Source organism: Phalaenopsis equestris, unplaced genomic scaffold, assembly GCF_001263595.1.
Source record: "Phalaenopsis equestris unplaced genomic scaffold, ASM126359v1 Scaffold000094, whole genome shotgun sequence".
Classification (NCBI taxonomy): Eukaryota; Viridiplantae; Streptophyta; class Magnoliopsida; order Asparagales; family Orchidaceae; genus Phalaenopsis; species Phalaenopsis equestris.
The window spans coordinates 6,228,529-6,246,537 of NW_018164536.1; the positions used below are offsets into that span (position 1 = coordinate 6,228,529).

The window sequence follows — 18,009 nt, forward strand, 5'->3', positions numbered from 1 at the left end:
ATATATATAGGTGTATATATTTGTGTGTGTATATATATATTGTTTGGAGGTTGAATATATATTGTTTAGTTTCTATCTCCCGAAAGGCCGGCTCCCATGCGCCGCTTGCCCATGCCAGCAATCCTGCCAGCAAACAGCAGCCGCAGTCACCGACGTCCCAGCGTCTTTCCTCCTAGCATCCTCCTCTCGCACGCACAACCTTGCAGCAGACCCTGCTCCATCTCGAGCTGAGACCATTGCCGCCTTCCCAATTCACGTCGGCATCCTCCATTCCTCCTCATGTCGGCGGGTCATAGCAGCGGACGCTCCTTGGTTTGTAGTTGAAGCCGCTTTCCTGTTGTGCTCGGCCCGAAGCCCTAGCTTGCCGACGTTGCACGCGGCTTGCTCGGCCTTCTCTCCGACAACCACCGCCTCCTCTCAGCCTGAAACAACCGGCCCGAAGGCCCTATATCCCTTGCTCGCAAAGCAGAGGCTGACCCCCTTCACCTCGCTGCTCCTCCATGTCGCCTCACCTTGCCTAGGCCTTCCACTTCTCAATCTTGCCAATGCCAATGCGTTGGTCTGGTAGCGTCACCATGTCAGTAAGCAACTCAAAGGCTCTCCCTCTCTCAATTTTGCGTTGCATAGCCGACACTTCTTCTGATTTTTCACATGGAAGACACCTCCTACAAAGGTATGAGCCCGTCATATTTTGTGTATGCTGCGATATTTATTTTAGGTATTTGTATTTACATCCCAGCATCCCAGATTGCAAATCTGGTCAACTCTGGTTGTCACCGCCTCCGACCGATGTCGCTACTTCTGACCACTGTCACTTACAATCAGCCTCATGTGCCTGAAACTGCGAACCACCATTAACATTATTAACCTTTCGCTTTTGAAATTAATTATGCCACAACTGAAAAAGAGCTTTTGGTTATAGTATATTTACTTGATTAATTTAGGTCATATTGATTGGTACTGAAATGCACTGTTTTCACTGACCATTCCGTAATTCAATATCTTATATCCAAAAAGGATGCAAAACATTGATTGATTTGATGGGTCATTATTTTACAAGAGTTTGATATCAAAGTTGTGGATAGAAAGAGAACCAAAAATCAAATAATTGGCCGCTTATCTAAGCTTGACTACGGGGGTTTTCTAGCTTTTATGTGAAATTCATGAAAACTTCCCTGATGAGTAGCTCCATGTTATATATCACGTGAATATGTCAAGGCATGCAGACATTGTGAACTTTATCGTTAGTGACATTTTATCCTTTAATTTGTCTCATCACCAAAAAGAGATTCAAGCATGATGCCAGATTTTATTTTTGGGACGGTCATATTTTTATAAGAAGTCTAAGGAATAAGTTATTAGGAGATTTTGACCCTTACAACAGATCCAATATGTGATTAAAAAAAGTCACGATTCAGAATTTGGTGGGTATTTTGGGATTATACCTGAAAAGATTTTACAATCAGGATTCTATTGGTTTGCTCTTTTTAGAGATGTAGATGATTAAATACTTGTGATATGAGCCAAAGAACAGTAAGTACAGTAATTAAATTCCATCAATTTAGAATGAAGAGGTTGATATCCTCCTAAATTTTCAACAAACAATAACCAAATTAAAATCAATAAGAATAAGTACATTGTCCATTGAAAACAATAAAAAAAAAACAAAAAAATATATATTAGAGATGCGAGGCTTTTCAGTCCACATCATATAAGTATGACATGGCAGGGAGCATGGTGCATGAACAAGCTCTACAGAACATTTAGGCCAAAGTGGCAAAAAAAAAATCAAGTTGTTTGCTATGATTGAGTGTCTCAAAGAATTTAGAGCATGCAATTAAGCAATTTGCAGACTATAATATTTGATACCCCATAAAAACACGATTTTAGTGCTTTCTAAAACTAGGCTTGACTTTAAACATACATTGTTCATTTCTTCTTCTTCTTCCCACCCTTTCCTGATTTTGAAGTCCCAGCAGCAGTGGCTGTACTTGCAGGCTCCTGCTTCTTCACTCTCCCAGGATGCCGAGGCACCAACTCAGCCACCTGAAGCATCAGGTGCTTCTCTGTAAACGAAAAATTATACACATTAGTGGGGAAAATCAAGGGGCATTTACGTACATACCGCTTATTTCTTATGTATGTACATATCTAACAACTAAACATTCATATTTAAATGCATACTTATTAAATCTTATACATATATGTATTATCTGATACAAGAGAAAATCACAAAATACTGCATCCAATTGGAAACAATCTACCACAGACTCAAGCACCCTCTATTCATTTGTAGACTGAAAATTAAGAGTTCAGAATGAGGAAGAAGAGGACTTCAACGGTGGACTGCTGCCAATACAACTAAAAGCTAAAAAAGACAATCAGCACGATCAATGTAACAGACATACAAAATAAATACATAAATAAAAAAAAAATAAAAAATAAAAATAATGTTAACTGACATACAAAGGTTTGAACTTTCAACTGCACCATGCTAGAAACTGCAGAGAGGCGCCGAAAAGCTTCTTTTATCTTCACCTTGTTTTCAATTTTATTTTGGAGCAATTACATACAGACCACCTAATTCCTAGGTATTTACATATATAACACCTAAAATTTATTTTTTGAAGTTATATTACTCAAATCTTTCACATCACATTAAAAATACCACTATTTTAACTATTAAAAAGCGAAATGCATATTTCATTCATAGGTAAGATGACATATAAAAATTGGAAATTTATGTGTTAGATATGTAAATACATAGCAATTGTGTGGTATGTATGTAAATCTTTCTTATTTTTCTTGCATCAAATTTGAGCCTTCTGGTCATGCAGATGGTACGTGGAAAGAGTAACAGCCAGCATTGACATCTAAATTTAAGTTCAATTAAAATTCAAGTTAAATTCGTATCCACTGGCCTTCTTCATTTGCATATTACTAATTGTAAGTCTAAAATCTAGGAGTAAACTTGAACTGAATACATAGCTCCAAGTTTCTGAATATTGAATCAAAAAGCATATAAATGCCTCCCATCATATATTATGAAATTATTGATCGTTCATTGTGCAACAATATGAATCTTCTAAAATTCGAACAAGTGTCGGTGGGCTTCCAAAAAAAAAGGCAATGATACAAACATTCCCTGACAAATCATTGTACCAAATTTATTATTTCTTACATCATTCTGCAGGCTATAGACTAATAACTAACTAAAAAAACGGCATTTTTCAAAGTTTAATTATGTTCTAAACAGTTTTCTCTAACCTGTGTGACTCGGCCATAATTTTCTTTGTAAAACCGAGCAAAGCAAAGGTGCTGTCTGAAGTTTAAATAATTTTGAGATGAAATACAAAAAATTCAAGTGAAGAGTCAAACTAGGCCCCTGACTTTGTAAAAAGGGGCTAAGATAATCCTTATCAGAGACTATTTCGACTCGTATTAAAATAGTTTGGGATTAAATTGACTCTTTTATAGACTTTGGAACTACTACAAAGACTCGGAGGACTTTGACACTTCTCTCCAAAAGTTTGCAATCCTTAATAGTAAACCATCCAGCTAATAAAATTACCATTACTACATCTGCTGTAACTAATCATGATCCATTAGCATTGGTTGCATTTTCTTCCGTATTTCATCCTCATAATTTTACAGAGCAAACTTGATAATCATTTAGTGCTGCAAAAACAATCTTTTTTTTTTACTGACGTTCTCAAGCTCCCATTTCTTCTTTACGGTATAAGCTTAAGCATGTGCAAACTATTCAAATTAAAATCATTATGAAATATTTCTTCATCAGAATCATAATCATCCAGCATCAGATTTGTTCCACCATGCAGAGAACTAGTGTAAGCCATTAGCTGTATAAAGTCCAATATTCTTAAATGAAAACCAGGCATTCAGTCATTTATCCTAATGAAACATTTCTTTATCAAAATCATAATCACGCAGCATTAGCCTTGTACCAATTTTTAGCTTTCAGGCGTTTTTAAATGTAAGAACTGGTGAAATTACGTGAATAAACTTTCATTTAAATTAAAAATTCAAAATTCAATGGTTCCGATGTGGTGAAATTTGGAATTATTCAATAGTAATAATGATTATGATAATAATAATAACAATACTAATGAAACGTTGTTGCAAAAAGAATAAAAAAAACAAAGGGGTTGCCGGTTGCAGCAGAATTAGAACTAGTCTTTTAATTAGGAGGTTCAGTTTCAAGGCTGCAGGATTTGCGTTTTTCGTGCTGGACCTTATCCTATTGTTTGGCTTATCTGGAGTTTGCACGTATAATGCAATATGGATGTAGTTCTGACAAATATGCGGGACTGTAGTGATTAGGAGTGGTGGATTGCTTTGGAACTCGAATTTGAATTTGATAGAGCTTAGTTGTTTTCGGAATAAAAAATTAAAGCAGATTAATTTAAACAAAATTGAGACTAAATCCTCTGCTAAAGTATATCTATTAATCTAGGCTATGAGAAGAATATAAACAATCTTTAAGACAAGTAATTTATAAATTGTCTTCAATTAAATTTCTCTTCCAGTATTCAGGCTTGTGAGTGCAAGTTAGAGATACATGATTTCTTTGAGTTGGATACTATAAAACTAACTAATTTTATGAGAACTCATCTCCTTACATCAATGTGAGGCCTAAATTCTCTACTTTGATATATTCATCTCTCATTTGTTTCATTACAGTTTGTTATTGGCTAATTTAGCACTATTGATTTTGATAATGATGCATTGATTTTTGACATTAGCCATTGGAATTTGGAATAATTCAAAACTATTAAATCAAAAAAGAAGTGTTGCTGAAAAAGAAAAACCATAATTGCAGTGGAAAATGTGTTTTTTCCAGTCTGCTCTTATCCTCCTACTATGTCTTATCTTATTCATAAGCATGTAGATATGTGAAACTGTCCAGCAGGAGTTCAACTATTTCGAGTAAGAAGTTAAAATTGGGATTAATTTAAATTGAATAGAAATTGATGTTGTGCTACCATTATCTCATAACCTAAGATATGAGCAGTCTAAAAATAAAGATAAGAGGCTTTTAATTCACAACTTTTGTTCTTAAATAAAATTTCACTTTCGATTCTCAATTTTGAGTGTTACTTCAAAAGCAGTATGAGTGTGACTACCAAAATTTGCAAGCAGTCCTGTACTTACAACAAATATGAGATAGAATTTTCTCTACTTTGATGCTTCTTCACTCATTTATTTTCCTGTATATTTCATTATTGACAAATTTAATGCCCTTATTTTGGTCAAAAAGTGATATGTAAACAACTTAATTTAGTGAATTTAAATTTTTTTGTTCGTTGATTTTATTCATTTCAACATTTCAACTAAATTCTAGGTTTTTCTACAATAATTCCATTACAAATTGGACTAAATGGCGATTGCATGTTTTCCTTTAAAGAAAGTGAATTACTGAAATAATTGAAAAGCTTGTGAACTATTAATCCTCAACTTTCTTTTGCATGAAAACATACTACACATCATATTAGCCGCATTAAAAAATCCTAACTCTCATCCTGAATCAAGTTCAACATAAATTTTCGATGAACAAACTTAACAATGACAAGGGTTCCTAATTCTTAATTGTTAGAGCTACTGGAGTTCAAACATGCATCTCAAAAGAAAGATTACATTAGCAAACATAAGATCATTTTCTGCAATAACATAATAAAATTAGGGTTACTAATTCTTACTTGAATGAATTGCAGGGTTGTAAAGAGATCCATCTTCCCTTTTCAGCAAAACCCTAACTCGACCCCGCTGCATGAAATCTCGAGGGTACGCCTTATCAAGCTGGAAATGAAAGCAATCAATTTTAAACAAAAAATAATACACAAGTTCGAGGATATAGAAATATAAGGCGGATGTTGATGTACCTCAATAGCACAAGGAATTTTGAGGTGTTTACAACAGTCTCCAATCTCAAGGCATGTGGGATTTTCGCATGCCTTGGAAGCACCGATCCTCCGCCCCTCAGCTATAGTCTTCTTTGAATTTATGTAGATAGGATAGATTATATTCCATTTCTTAAAGTTAGCTAGCCCTCCATCCATATTTGGATAATAATGTTCAACCCTTACTGTTACATTAGAAAAAAAAATTTTCAATCAGTACAAAAGCACCGGATTCTTTTTTCTGCCGTGTTCAAGGGAAAAATAAAAGAATAAATATTAAAACATGGATTTTGGAGCCCTGATCAGGATTTTGACCAATAGTTTGTTCATATGTTTGAATTAACTAAGGCTACTGCTAGACCCCAAAATAAACCTCTAACTACTAGAACAAGATCAGGACAGAAACTAAATGAGAAATTAGAAAGCAAGCATTCAGCTACTTTGTAATGTCATAATAATTTTGGCATCTCTCTTTAAGCAACTCTCAGAGATAATACTAGCACCCAGTAATAGAATATGCATTCGACAGATTCTGGTATTTTGTAAAACTAGGTTATTTAGTACATATAAGATCAAAATGTAAAGCTTATTCAAAGCCTCCCTTCAATTAGAGTTACAACTGCAGGGAAATGATCTTCAAACTGGTTGAGGAGTTCAGCCACATAGTATGAATTATGAAGGTTTCATATAAAAAAATGCGGATAAGAAACAATCCATAACATGAATATTTTTAAAGATTGCAAATGAGAAAAAGGAAGCAAAAACAAGAGAAAAGGAGTAAACCAAGAAATTATGGATCCCAGATAAAGGAAAGTAGTGGGAAATCACTGTAGGTTTGGTTAAACAAGCCCAGATCTGTTAAAATGTTGGATGATTTTCTCCATGCTTGCTGTGATATGGACTGGCTCGCACAACTTTGGCCAGCCGGGTACCACTTTTCCTTTCTTTTTTTAATTTATTCTGTATTGGTAGGTGGAGTAGGTGGAGGTAATAAGCAAAAATGAATGAATTTGGGGTGAAGAAAACTGGGAACGCTTGAGGCCTCGTGCAACATATTCCTTCCATTCCACAACAACAACATGGGCATAAACTTATCTAGCAATTCATCTTTAGGATATTTTCAAGGTTCTTCAGCTGGTAGGCCAGTGGCAATTACAATTATGAGGCAATGGTGGACATGCTAAAGATAGTTTATCATGGCTTGGAAGCCTTGGAAGCCGTCATTTTGTGCCCTCTAAAGATGTGCCAATCCCTAGGTGGGTGAGACAGCATGGTCTATTGCTGAGCATTGTGCACATTGTTTAGACGTTGCGGCGGAAAATTCAACCACATTAATTTAGCAATGGAAAAACCGGCTGAAGTTTTTATCGCATGATAATTCACTTAATAGCGGTGAATTACCAGTAGAAAGTTATGCCACAATGTTTTAGCAGTGGAAATTTCAGCCAGTAATCCGCTAATAGCTTCTTTAAACCTAACACGATCCCGCCAAACCCTCATTTGCTCTTCTTCTCATTTCTCTCCTAGGGCTCAGGTGACAATTGCATCTAGTATACTCTCTGGCAATATTCATAGCTCTTTTTCTTTCTAGCAACCTCATGGCAAGACATTCTGATACCGGAGGAGAAAAGCCCAGAACCACAATAAAATTGGAAATACAAATATTATTGTCGAAATCCCAATAGGTTACAACGACGACTATTCAAAACCTGAACTACATGATAGCAAACATAAAACAACAACTTAAGGCGACGACGAAGCAACTGGACAGCAGGAGTGTCATCTGGTATCATATAGGTTGCTAAATGAGTTTTGTGAGTTTTGTGTTCATGCTCTGAATTACTAAAAATTAATATATCAACTGATGATAATTGCATCTCACACCAAGAATTAAACAAGAATAGGTTATGTTTTAAACAAGAATGAGTTTTGATTTTGTTTAAACAAGAATAGGTTTTGTTTTAAACAAGAATAGGTTGTGCATTAAAGAATTCCTTTCCATAAGTCTTCTTGTTGCTGTCTCCAAGCTCCATTCTTCAGTTTCTGCAAAAATAAAATTAGTCGCTTCTTCTTCACTTGCACATAAAACATAAGTTAGTCGAGACAGAGCGTCTGCAAGGGCATTGTTCTTCTCATCCACGTGTTCAAAATTGATTGTGATCCCGAGTCCGTTGATGAAATCTGTGAAGGCAAGCCATCTGACCCTTGATGGCTTATTTTGTGTCATTTTATTGTAGAAAGAAATGATTGCTAGCTAATCAGTGCGGAGAGTACTTTCCAGCTAAGTATTATGGCAACACAATCAGAGTTCTACCAATAATCAGATTTACTTATCAATACCTTGCAGATTTATGCAAAAAGGTTGCGATACAAAGAGGTATAAAAGATTTATCTATTTGTAGGAAAATTTCGGTGCTTTGTTATTACAACCAGCACAAGAAGTACGGCCTAAGAAAGTCAAAGAACTATAAGGGAAAGTCTCATGACACTCATATTCGTGTCATCAAAAATAAGAACAAGCCTCGCTCAACAAAATGTCGATGTTACATATGCGGCGAGGAAGGGCACTTCGCTCGGGGGTGTAAAAACAAAAAAGGCAACATGACGAGAGCAGCAATACTCAACAACTTGGAGTTTCCTGAAGATTACGATGTACTGTGCGTAAATTTTAATGAAGAAGAGTCTGATGCCATTTGCTCAATCTCAGAAGGAGCAAATACACTAATACACATCAAACAAGCATTAGAAGATCGCGAATTTAAAGGGTTAAGGGCTGCTCTCGGGTCGAAGGCGCCGTCGGCGCCCATTCCAGCCTTTAGTCCAAAGTTTTTTTTAGTATTTTTAAACACAAATTTTTTATTTAATAATAATTCACAAATAAACATTTCACAAACGATTATTTTCACAAACAACAACAAACTAACTTTTATATATGAAAATACACTTTTACAAACACATTTTTCGAATTAAACATTCACACCTATTAAGCAATCTAAGTATAAATCAGCGTCGAAATCAAGCCACAACACTGAACGCTGACACAAAACTATACACATAATAAAAGTTCAGAATTCTAAAGCAAAACAAACCAAACCAAATCCAATCCACACAATTACATTAAATACATAAATATTCTTAAACAAATATAGAATCCAAAGTCTTCAATTATTCTGTCTCTTCTTCAGTGTTTTCTCCTCCTCTAATATCTCCCATGGATTGGTAATGAACATATAAGTTGTAGAAGGAACGGCACGGGAATTGATCTGTCAAATTTTCTTCAATCCACCCATTTTCTTTAAACATCTGAACTAATCCTGCTTCAAAAGTTCCAGTATGATCAAAACTTTCTTTCATTCTCCAATTTAGGTTATCAAAAAGGTACTTAAGATCTCCCATGCATTCATAATACTCTGAAGTTCCCTTTCAATTTTCTTCAATTTATTCTTTAAAGCAAGCGAACTTCCAACTGTTGGTGGTATTAATGGAATTGAAGCACGTGAAGAATGATCTATAATAGCATTTAATGCTTCATTTCCATTTCTAACATAATTATCATCAGTATGCAAGTGGCAAATTTCCTACGATTAAATCTATCATAGATGCAAAAATTTTTGCATGTATGGAATCCCTTAGTGCTTTAAAAATTCATTATCTTGATAAACAGGAAATTACTTTCCGCACCGATTGCCAAGCAATCATCTTTTTCTACGATAAAATGACACAAAATAAGCCATCAAGGGTCAGATGGCTCGCCTTCACAGATTTCATCAACGGACTCGGGATCACAATCAATTTTGAACACGTGGATGACAAGAACAATGCCCTTGCAGACGCTCTGTCTCGACTAACTTATGTTTTATGTGCAGGTGAAGAAGAAGCGACTAATTTTATTTTTGCAGAAACTGAAGAATGGAGCTTGGAGACAGCAGCAAGAAGACTTATGGAAATGAATTCTTTAATGCAGAACCTATTCTTGTTCAAACATAACCTATTCTTGTTTAAACAAAATCAAAACTCATTCTTGTTTAAAACAGAACCTATTCTTGTTTACTTCCTGGTGTGAGATGCAATTGTCATCAGTTGATATATTATTTTTTAGTAATTCAAAACATGAACACAAAACTCACAAAACTCATTTAGCAACCTATATGATACCAGATGGCACTCCTGTTGTCCAGCTGCTTCGTCGTCGCCTTAAGTTGTTGTTTTATGTTTGCTTTAACACTAATACACTTCCTCCTTCCTCCTAATGAGCCCATTATGGGCCCAGTAATGTATCCTCCCGCAATCATAGGTTCACAAAATGGACCCTCTTCTTCCTAAAACTCTTTCCAAAATCTAAGGTCCAGTGATTTTAAGAAATCCTTCCAATAAAACATGTGGACCTTGTCATCTGCCCACAATACACAGGGAGTTCTTCTTGTACTCCCTGATGACTTCCTTTGTATGACGACGTAATTTCTAGATGGGAGTCGATTACATTAAATTTGGTCAATGATAAACAATTTGCAGACACTAAAGCTAAAGTCCAGTTCATTGAAAATCTGCTTGGAGAAGTGGAAAAGAAAAAATGGATCCAATGACGTATGGCTTATGAGGATGAATACGAGGCCTTGGTCAATATAGTGGACGACCCACAAAATGTTTTATCTCAAATCAGAAGAATTATCTTATTAGAAGACCCTTATCAAGGCTCGACTGAAGAACAGAATCGTGCTTACCTAGATCTCGAGAGACTGGTATGTTCTGAAATTAGAAATATGTTTAAATATATGAATGACTACAAGGTCTTGGCAGCCAAATCAGAAAGAATGTACCGAGAACTCTCCGATAAATTCTTTAGGAAGATGTCACCAATCCTTGGAAATGAAGTAGAAGAAGAATTCAAAGATAAGTATCCTGGCAACACAATCGGAGTTCTACCAAGAATCAAATTTACTTACCAATACCTTGCAGATTTATGCAAAAAGGCTGCGGTACAAAGAGGTATAAAAGATTTATCTATTTGTAATAAAATTTTGGTACCTGGTTATTACAACCAGCACAAGAAGTACGGCCTAAGAAAGTCAAAGAACTATAAGGGAAAACCTCATGACACTCATATTCGTGTCATAAAAAATAAGAACAAGTCTCGCTCAACAAAATGTCGATGTTACATATGCTGCGAGGAAGGGCACTTCGCTCGGGAGTGTAAAAACAAAAGAGGCAACATGACGAGAGCAACAATACTCAACAACTTGGAGTTGTCAGAAGATTACGATGTATTGGCCGTAGATCATAATGAAGAAGAGTCTGATATCATTTGTTCAATCTCAGAAGGAGAAGGAGCAAATACACTAATACACATCAAACAAGCATTAGAAGATGGACCAGCAGAGGAGTTCAGCTTCATGCTTAAAGAAAATCTTGGATGGAGTTGTGCCATCAAACTGAACGACGAACGGAAAAAATGTTCTCATCAGTGGGAACATAATAGGCCAAATCAGGGGCCTTTTTTTCATTGTGCTTATTGCTTTATAATTACAAATATGAATATGAGCATTCATTGTAAAATTTGCAAAATATCGGTCTGTCCGTTATGTGCAAGATTTTATTTATCAATTAATGTATAAAAAGAACTGAACCTGCAGCAATTTCAATCAAAGGATATGCTGATCCAAGAATTGGTCAAATATACTGACCGTTTGATAGAAGAAAATTGCAGGTTAAGAGAGCAATTGCAGAAATCGTTGGAAAAACAATTAACTGGAGATATGCAGGAGCTCTCCTTTCATGATAAAGGCAAACAGGTGACATTTGAAGAAAACAAAGAAAGAGAACGCATTGAAGAAATTGGGGAATTTGAAGAATCAAATTCAAGCGCCAAAATGTTGAATGAATCCTTGAAAGAACAATTGCAGAAAAGCCCAAGAAGGGAAATAAATAGATTGTTCAATCTAATAATCATCTTTGATGTACCAGGAACAGAAAGATTCAAACTTCGAGCAATTGTAGATACTGGAGCCACTTCATGCTGCGTTAAAATTGGAGATGTTCCTAAATCGGTACTTGAAGATCTCAATTACCAGGTCACATTCAGCGGAGTCAATTCAATAACCAATTCCTGCAAAAAGATGAAAGCAGGTAATATGCTGATAAATGAGCATTCTTTTCAAATTCCGCTAATCTATTGTCTAGAAATGGATGTTAAAGATGGCATCCAGATGCTCCTTGGCTGTAATTTTATAACAAATATGCAAGGAGATATACGAAGTGAGGGAAATACTATAAAATTTTTCAAAGAAATAACTCATGTCAAAATGACTACAGAACTGGAAATAGCAGCAAAACAAATCCCTGAGTTAGACATAGATTATGATTTCTATACAAAAAATGCAACTTGAATTCTTCTATTCTAATGTATTAAATGCAGAAACTCCATTCATGAGAAAATTCAGGTCTATTTTCCAACTATTACAAAGTAATGGATACATTGGCGAAAATCCACTCAAACATTGGAGTAAGAATTTGATTGCTTGTAAGCTTGATATAATAAATCCTGATCTAATCATACATGATAAACCAATGAAACACGTGACACCAATGATGCAAGATCAGTTTAAGCACCATATTGATGGGCTGCTAGAACTAAAAGTCATTCGGCCTAGCAAAAGCCGTCATCACATGATGGCCATGATTGTGAATTCGGGTACAACTATTGACCCAAAAAATGGTAAGGAAATAAGAAGTAAGGAAAGACTTGTTTTCAATTATATGTCTTTAAACGATAATACTTATAAAGACCAATACTCCTTACTCGGAATTAATACTTTGTTGAAAAGGATAGGAAATAGCAAAGTATATTCAAAGTTCGATTAGAAAAGCGGGTTTCACCAGGTAGCAATGCACCAGGAGTCCATTGAATGGATGACATTTATTGTACCAACACGTTTGTTTGAATGACTGGTTATGTCATTCGGATTAAAAAACGCGTCTGCAGTTTTCAGAGGAAAATGGATTTGTGTTTTAATAATTGCTCAGAATTTCTTATAGTTTATATCGATGATATATTAATTTTTAGTAATTCAGAGCAAGAACACAAAACTCATTTAGAAAAGTTCCTTGAAATTTTGAGAAAAAATGGACTGGTGCACTCACCAACATAAATGAAGACCGCAGTCAATGAAATTGAATTTCTTGTGGCGGTAATTGGAAACAGAAGAATAAAACTCCAACCTCATATTATCAGAAAAATGGCGGATTTCCCTGATAAAAAGTTAAAAGAAAAACAAGGTATGAGATCTTGATTGGGAATTCTTAATTATGCAAGATCCTATATCCGAAATTTAGGAACATTACTAGGTCCTCTGTATCAGAAAACATCTCCACATGGAGATAAAAAAATGAAAGATCATGACTCGGCATTAATCAGACAAATAAAGAATCTGGTACAAAATCTTCCTGATCTTGAGATTCCACCTACTAATGCTTACATTGTTTTAGAAACAGATGGCTGCATGGAAGGCTGAGGTGGAATATGTAAGTGGAAGAAAATGAAAAATAACTCAAGGAATACTGAGCGGATTTGTGCGTATGCAAGTGGCAAATTTCCTACAATTAATTCTACCATAGATGCAGAAATTTTCGCATGTATGAAATCTCTTAGTGCTTTAAAAATTCATTATCTTGATAAACAGGAAATTACTCTCCGCACTGATTGTCAAGCAATCATCTCTTTCTACAATAAAATGGCACAAAATAAGCCATAATGGGTCAGACGGCTCGCCTTCACAGATTTCATCAGCGAACTCGGGATCACAATCAATTTTGAACACGTGGATGGCAAGAACAATGTCCTTGCAGGCGCTTTGTCCCGACTAATTTATGTTTAATGTGCAGGTGAAGAAGCGACTAATTTTATTTTTGCAGAAACTGAAGAATGGAGCCCTGAGACAGCAGCAAAAAAACTTATGAAAAGGAATTCTTTAATGCGCTTGGGCCAGATTTTCCAGCAATGTCTCCAAAAGAAGCTAATGACTTGCACTGGGAGCTTCTATGTGAAACATTCAACCACCCAATCAACCTCGACGCTCACACAAAGCTCGGGGGAGCTGCACGAAGAATGGAGGAGGATCAAGTCATGAAGGTCCTCAATGAATTATGAATCCTTCAAGGGATATACGAAAATAAGTCTAGATATTGTAGATGTATATCAACCAAAGACAATATGTGGTCAGATGTCTCACCGTATATCTACCGTATGAAGAAGCAATTGGCTAATCTTGTTGACATCATAGCGGACGTAACAAATAAGGGGTTAACTAATTCAGTTTGAATTAGTGGAGCACATGGCGGGCTTTGGTGACTTACCTAACATTTCTATGAACCGAAAGATTCCTTTCGGTGCGTCTGTATTAGGTGTAAAGCTGAAGGCATCTTTGCTTTCGACCCATTATTGTGTATGTTTTATTTTCTTTTGAGCTGTAAAATGGATGGCATCTGTTTTGGTGGGTGTACCAAACGATGCTAAGTGTCGGCAAAACCTCCCTTGTTTCTGCCTATATATATATGTATGGTTTATGAAGAAGCAGACACACCGGGAATTACCTGAGAGTCTACTCTTCCTTTAAGTGTTCAGTAAGTTTTCAAGTTTTAATAATATTTCAATTTATGGTTATTGTTCATCCAACATAAGTTCTTTGTGACCCCGAGCTGGCGATCCTTAAAATAGGAGGGAAAAGTAGGATGCGGTGTTAAGGCTGGGAGGGAGAGGGTGAGAGCTGTGGTTGGGTTGTAGTGGGGAAGGGAATGGGAGAAAGTTGTTGTTGGGCGGTAGGGGTTAGGCTCTAGTCGGGAAGGAAATGGGGAAGAGTTGTTGTTGGGCTGTAGTGGGGAAGAGGGCTGTAGAGTTGTTGCTTAAGCCTTAATATTTTATTTCAGTGAAGGATGAAGCTTAACTCATCAAAGTCTAATAGTAATAATAAAAAAATTCCCATGAACTCATGCATACCACCCTAGTTGATAGGAGTTATCGTAAAATCAAATGGTGCTATTAGAAATATAATTTATGGCCCTACAACTCACCAATTTACAAACACATGCAGCTACATACCTCTAAAAGTAAAGCTCTTCTCATTTCATCTCTTGTCCTTCTACAACAACCCTCCTAGGTAAGGTCAAAATTACAAAAAAGCACTAATACCCCATTTTTAAATCTCACCCCCCTCTCTCTAAAATCTAGTTCATCTCACTCCCAGCAACAAGCTTTCATGCAGCTTTTATTGCCCTCTCAATTGATCTCCATCATATTAACCCTAGCATATCACTCGCATTAACTCGTATCCTGATGGGAGTCTCTTGTCATTACACTCAAAGAATTACTCCTACTTTCAATAATCACATTATTATATAATCTTGACATTATATCATCTTGACTACCATGTAGGCCCTGTTGAATAGAAAATCTTCAATTTTAAGGAGCATCATTGAACAAACACAATTTTACACACAAACTACAATTTTACACATAAACTATGTAGTGATCATGTGATTCATAATGCAAACATATAGAGACTACCTTGCAATTGTCAGTAAAACAAAACTTCATTTTCTTGCAGCTTCTCAAATTGGTTGGCATGGTGACACATAAAATCTCAAGCATCAGCTGGATACAATGGAATAGAGATTACAAATCTGAGCAGACAAAATCGTGCCATACCTAAAGCAATGTTATTAAAGGAAGAGTCAAACATGTGCAGGCTACATGAGTGTATAGAATTACCTCTACAGTGAGTATCCTTTTTGTTGCTAACATTATTGATTTTAGTTGACCAGTTATAATTGGCCTTTTGTTGATAATATGAATCCTTGCTAAACAAGCTTAACTGAATCAAGGTTATGACTAGGTCAATCAATGCTAATCTTTCAAACAAAAATTATGAATTATTTTTATAGAGAATTCAACATGGGATGACGAGCAAAGGACGCCAAGGTTGGAGGAACAATGATGCAAATAAGAAATCACATTAAATTGAAAGTATGTGCAAGTGCTTTACAGAGGATTACAAATCCAATGATGGAGAATAGGGCATAAATGATGATGCAACTGTCTTGGGGACAACGGCTCCTAATACAGCTAAAGAATGAGATGCATGCCAGCAAGTAATTTTGATTAGAAATTTATTATTCAAAAGGCCAATTAATAGCCTGCTTGGTTGCCTTTTTATGTAAGCTAAGCAATGATATATTAAGTGAACTTAAGTAGTAAGTTATGAAAAAGATAAGCTGATGAATCTATTTGGTATTTTTTCAAAAACTTTAATTGAACTCTAAGTTGAAGTTATATTTCATAACTTATGAAACAATTAAAATTTTTTGACAATCAATTCTCATTACCAGTGAATGCTGCTTTACCAAAAATACAACATTTGGCTTAACCCAAAAGGAAGGAAAACAAAAGCACAAAGGTAACAAGATTTCATAGAGGAGGAAAAAAACCGGAGATCATGAAGCTAACTAAAACTCACAAAAGAGGGAAGAAGACAGGAGTACAGCAGACAAGACAACCAAAAGAAAAAAACAACAAAACTCTAAGTAAACTCGCCGAAGTTGTAGAGGGGAAAGGGGGTAGATTGCTTCAATAGAAGATGGAAAGCAATATGCTAAGCTAAGCTAAGAGTGACAAGTAAGGCAATTAAACATGGCACTTATTCTCAGAAAAATGTATTGCTCAAAAAATGCATTCGAGAAAAAGGCAGTAAACAATCTGGAGTATATATGGTGCAATCCATTTATCATTTTTAATAGACACAGGCTTTGCACACGCCATTTATTGCAGAAAATGCGTCAAAGATGAAGTAGATCACAGAAATGTGCATTAAAAAAATATGATCCCTGGAAAAAGCATTGCAGTAGCCTAATCCATAAGGGCTTATCTGGTAACGGATTTAGAGCAGGATTTAATCCAAATCTTGCCAGACGGCCATTTTGGACAAAATAAAGCCGCTGATTTGATCAACCCGGATTTCGGCCTTGAATCCCGGATTTACTAAATCCCGTGAATCGGCAGATTTAGTAAATCGGGGATGGCTTTCGCGCAAAAAGAAAGATGTGGAGTTACCTTCAGGTAGGAGCCGAGCGGAAGGAGAAGAAAGATGGGAATTTCTGGTCTCGGTACGCCGCGATCCCGTTGTTGCCTTCCGCGACTGTATCACGAGGAGAAGCTAGCTATTTTATTTTACTTTTTATTTAAATTAATTTTATTATTTAATTGACTATTAATTATAAATTAATTTGTAAATATTAAATTAAGAAAAATTAAATAAATTTAGATATAATTTTTATAAATTAAATTTATATTATTTAATGAAATTTTAAGTAATTCTTAAGTAATATAACTAATTCATAATTAATATAAATTATTATTTATTTTACTAAATCACTTGATATTAATTAGTATAAAAAAATTTTAAATTGAATGTAATTAAATTTAATAATTAATTTTTATTTTAATAAAAAAATAATATATTATATTTTTTTAATTTTAATAAACATAATAAATTTTTAAATCTCAATATAAGTTCTAAACAGTTTGACAAAATTTTACTAACTTTATCAAATATTTTGTCAAACGAACGAGTTTTAACCCTTAACAGATTTACTAAATTTTACTAACCTATATCTAATATGTTGTCATACAACCCTAAAAAAAACAGAGCCAAATGAACATTCACATGAAGCTAGGATGGAAGTTCTATTTACCTAAAAGATGGGTCTTTCTAAAGTACGATATGCACATCTATTCTGTGTTGAATAATATTCCGTCCGGACGGCCAACCACTGACCGCCACATTGTCCGCTTATGAGGCTTATGACAATGTGGTGTCTGGTGGCTGATCGTTTGGACGTACGGTGTTCATGAAGAGTCTTAGTGCAACTGTTCTCTTTGTAATTAAAAATAAAAGGGAGGGGAATTGAAGCCAATTTTCACCTTTCTTCGCTGCTTCCAATGGTGACTATGGATTGTTCTGCAAGAACAACAGTCTTAACTAGATCATCGCTTTTATGATCTCAAAACAGATCGTTGCAGATGGTTATCTTGCATAAGAAACTC

At 35.3% G+C, this 18,009-nt stretch overlaps 1 protein-coding gene across 3 annotated transcripts; it reads right to left on the reverse strand.

The window, feature by feature from the left end:
- Window positions 1-1,898: 1,898 nt before the first annotated feature.
- On the reverse strand, window positions 1,899-17,105 carry LOC110020364 (signal recognition particle 19 kDa protein). Of its 3 annotated transcripts, none has more exons than XM_020718440.1 (5): window positions 17,017-17,105; window positions 11,877-12,021; window positions 5,901-6,103; window positions 5,718-5,817; window positions 1,899-2,066 (listed from the first exon to the last, which is right to left on the reverse strand). In XM_020718440.1, exons 3-5 carry the CDS (start codon window positions 6,075-6,077, stop codon window positions 1,930-1,932), a joined length of 414 nt encoding a protein of 137 aa, XP_020574099.1. In that variant the 5' UTR covers window positions 6,078-6,103; window positions 11,877-12,021; window positions 17,017-17,105; the 3' UTR covers window positions 1,899-1,929. The 3 variants fall into 3 exon arrangements, with proteins under 3 accessions (XP_020574099.1, XP_020574098.1, XP_020574097.1); XM_020718439.1 differs by lacking the exon at window positions 11,877-12,021 and adding an exon at window positions 15,475-15,561; XM_020718438.1 differs by lacking the exon at window positions 11,877-12,021.
- Window positions 17,106-18,009: the final 904 nt, after the last annotated feature.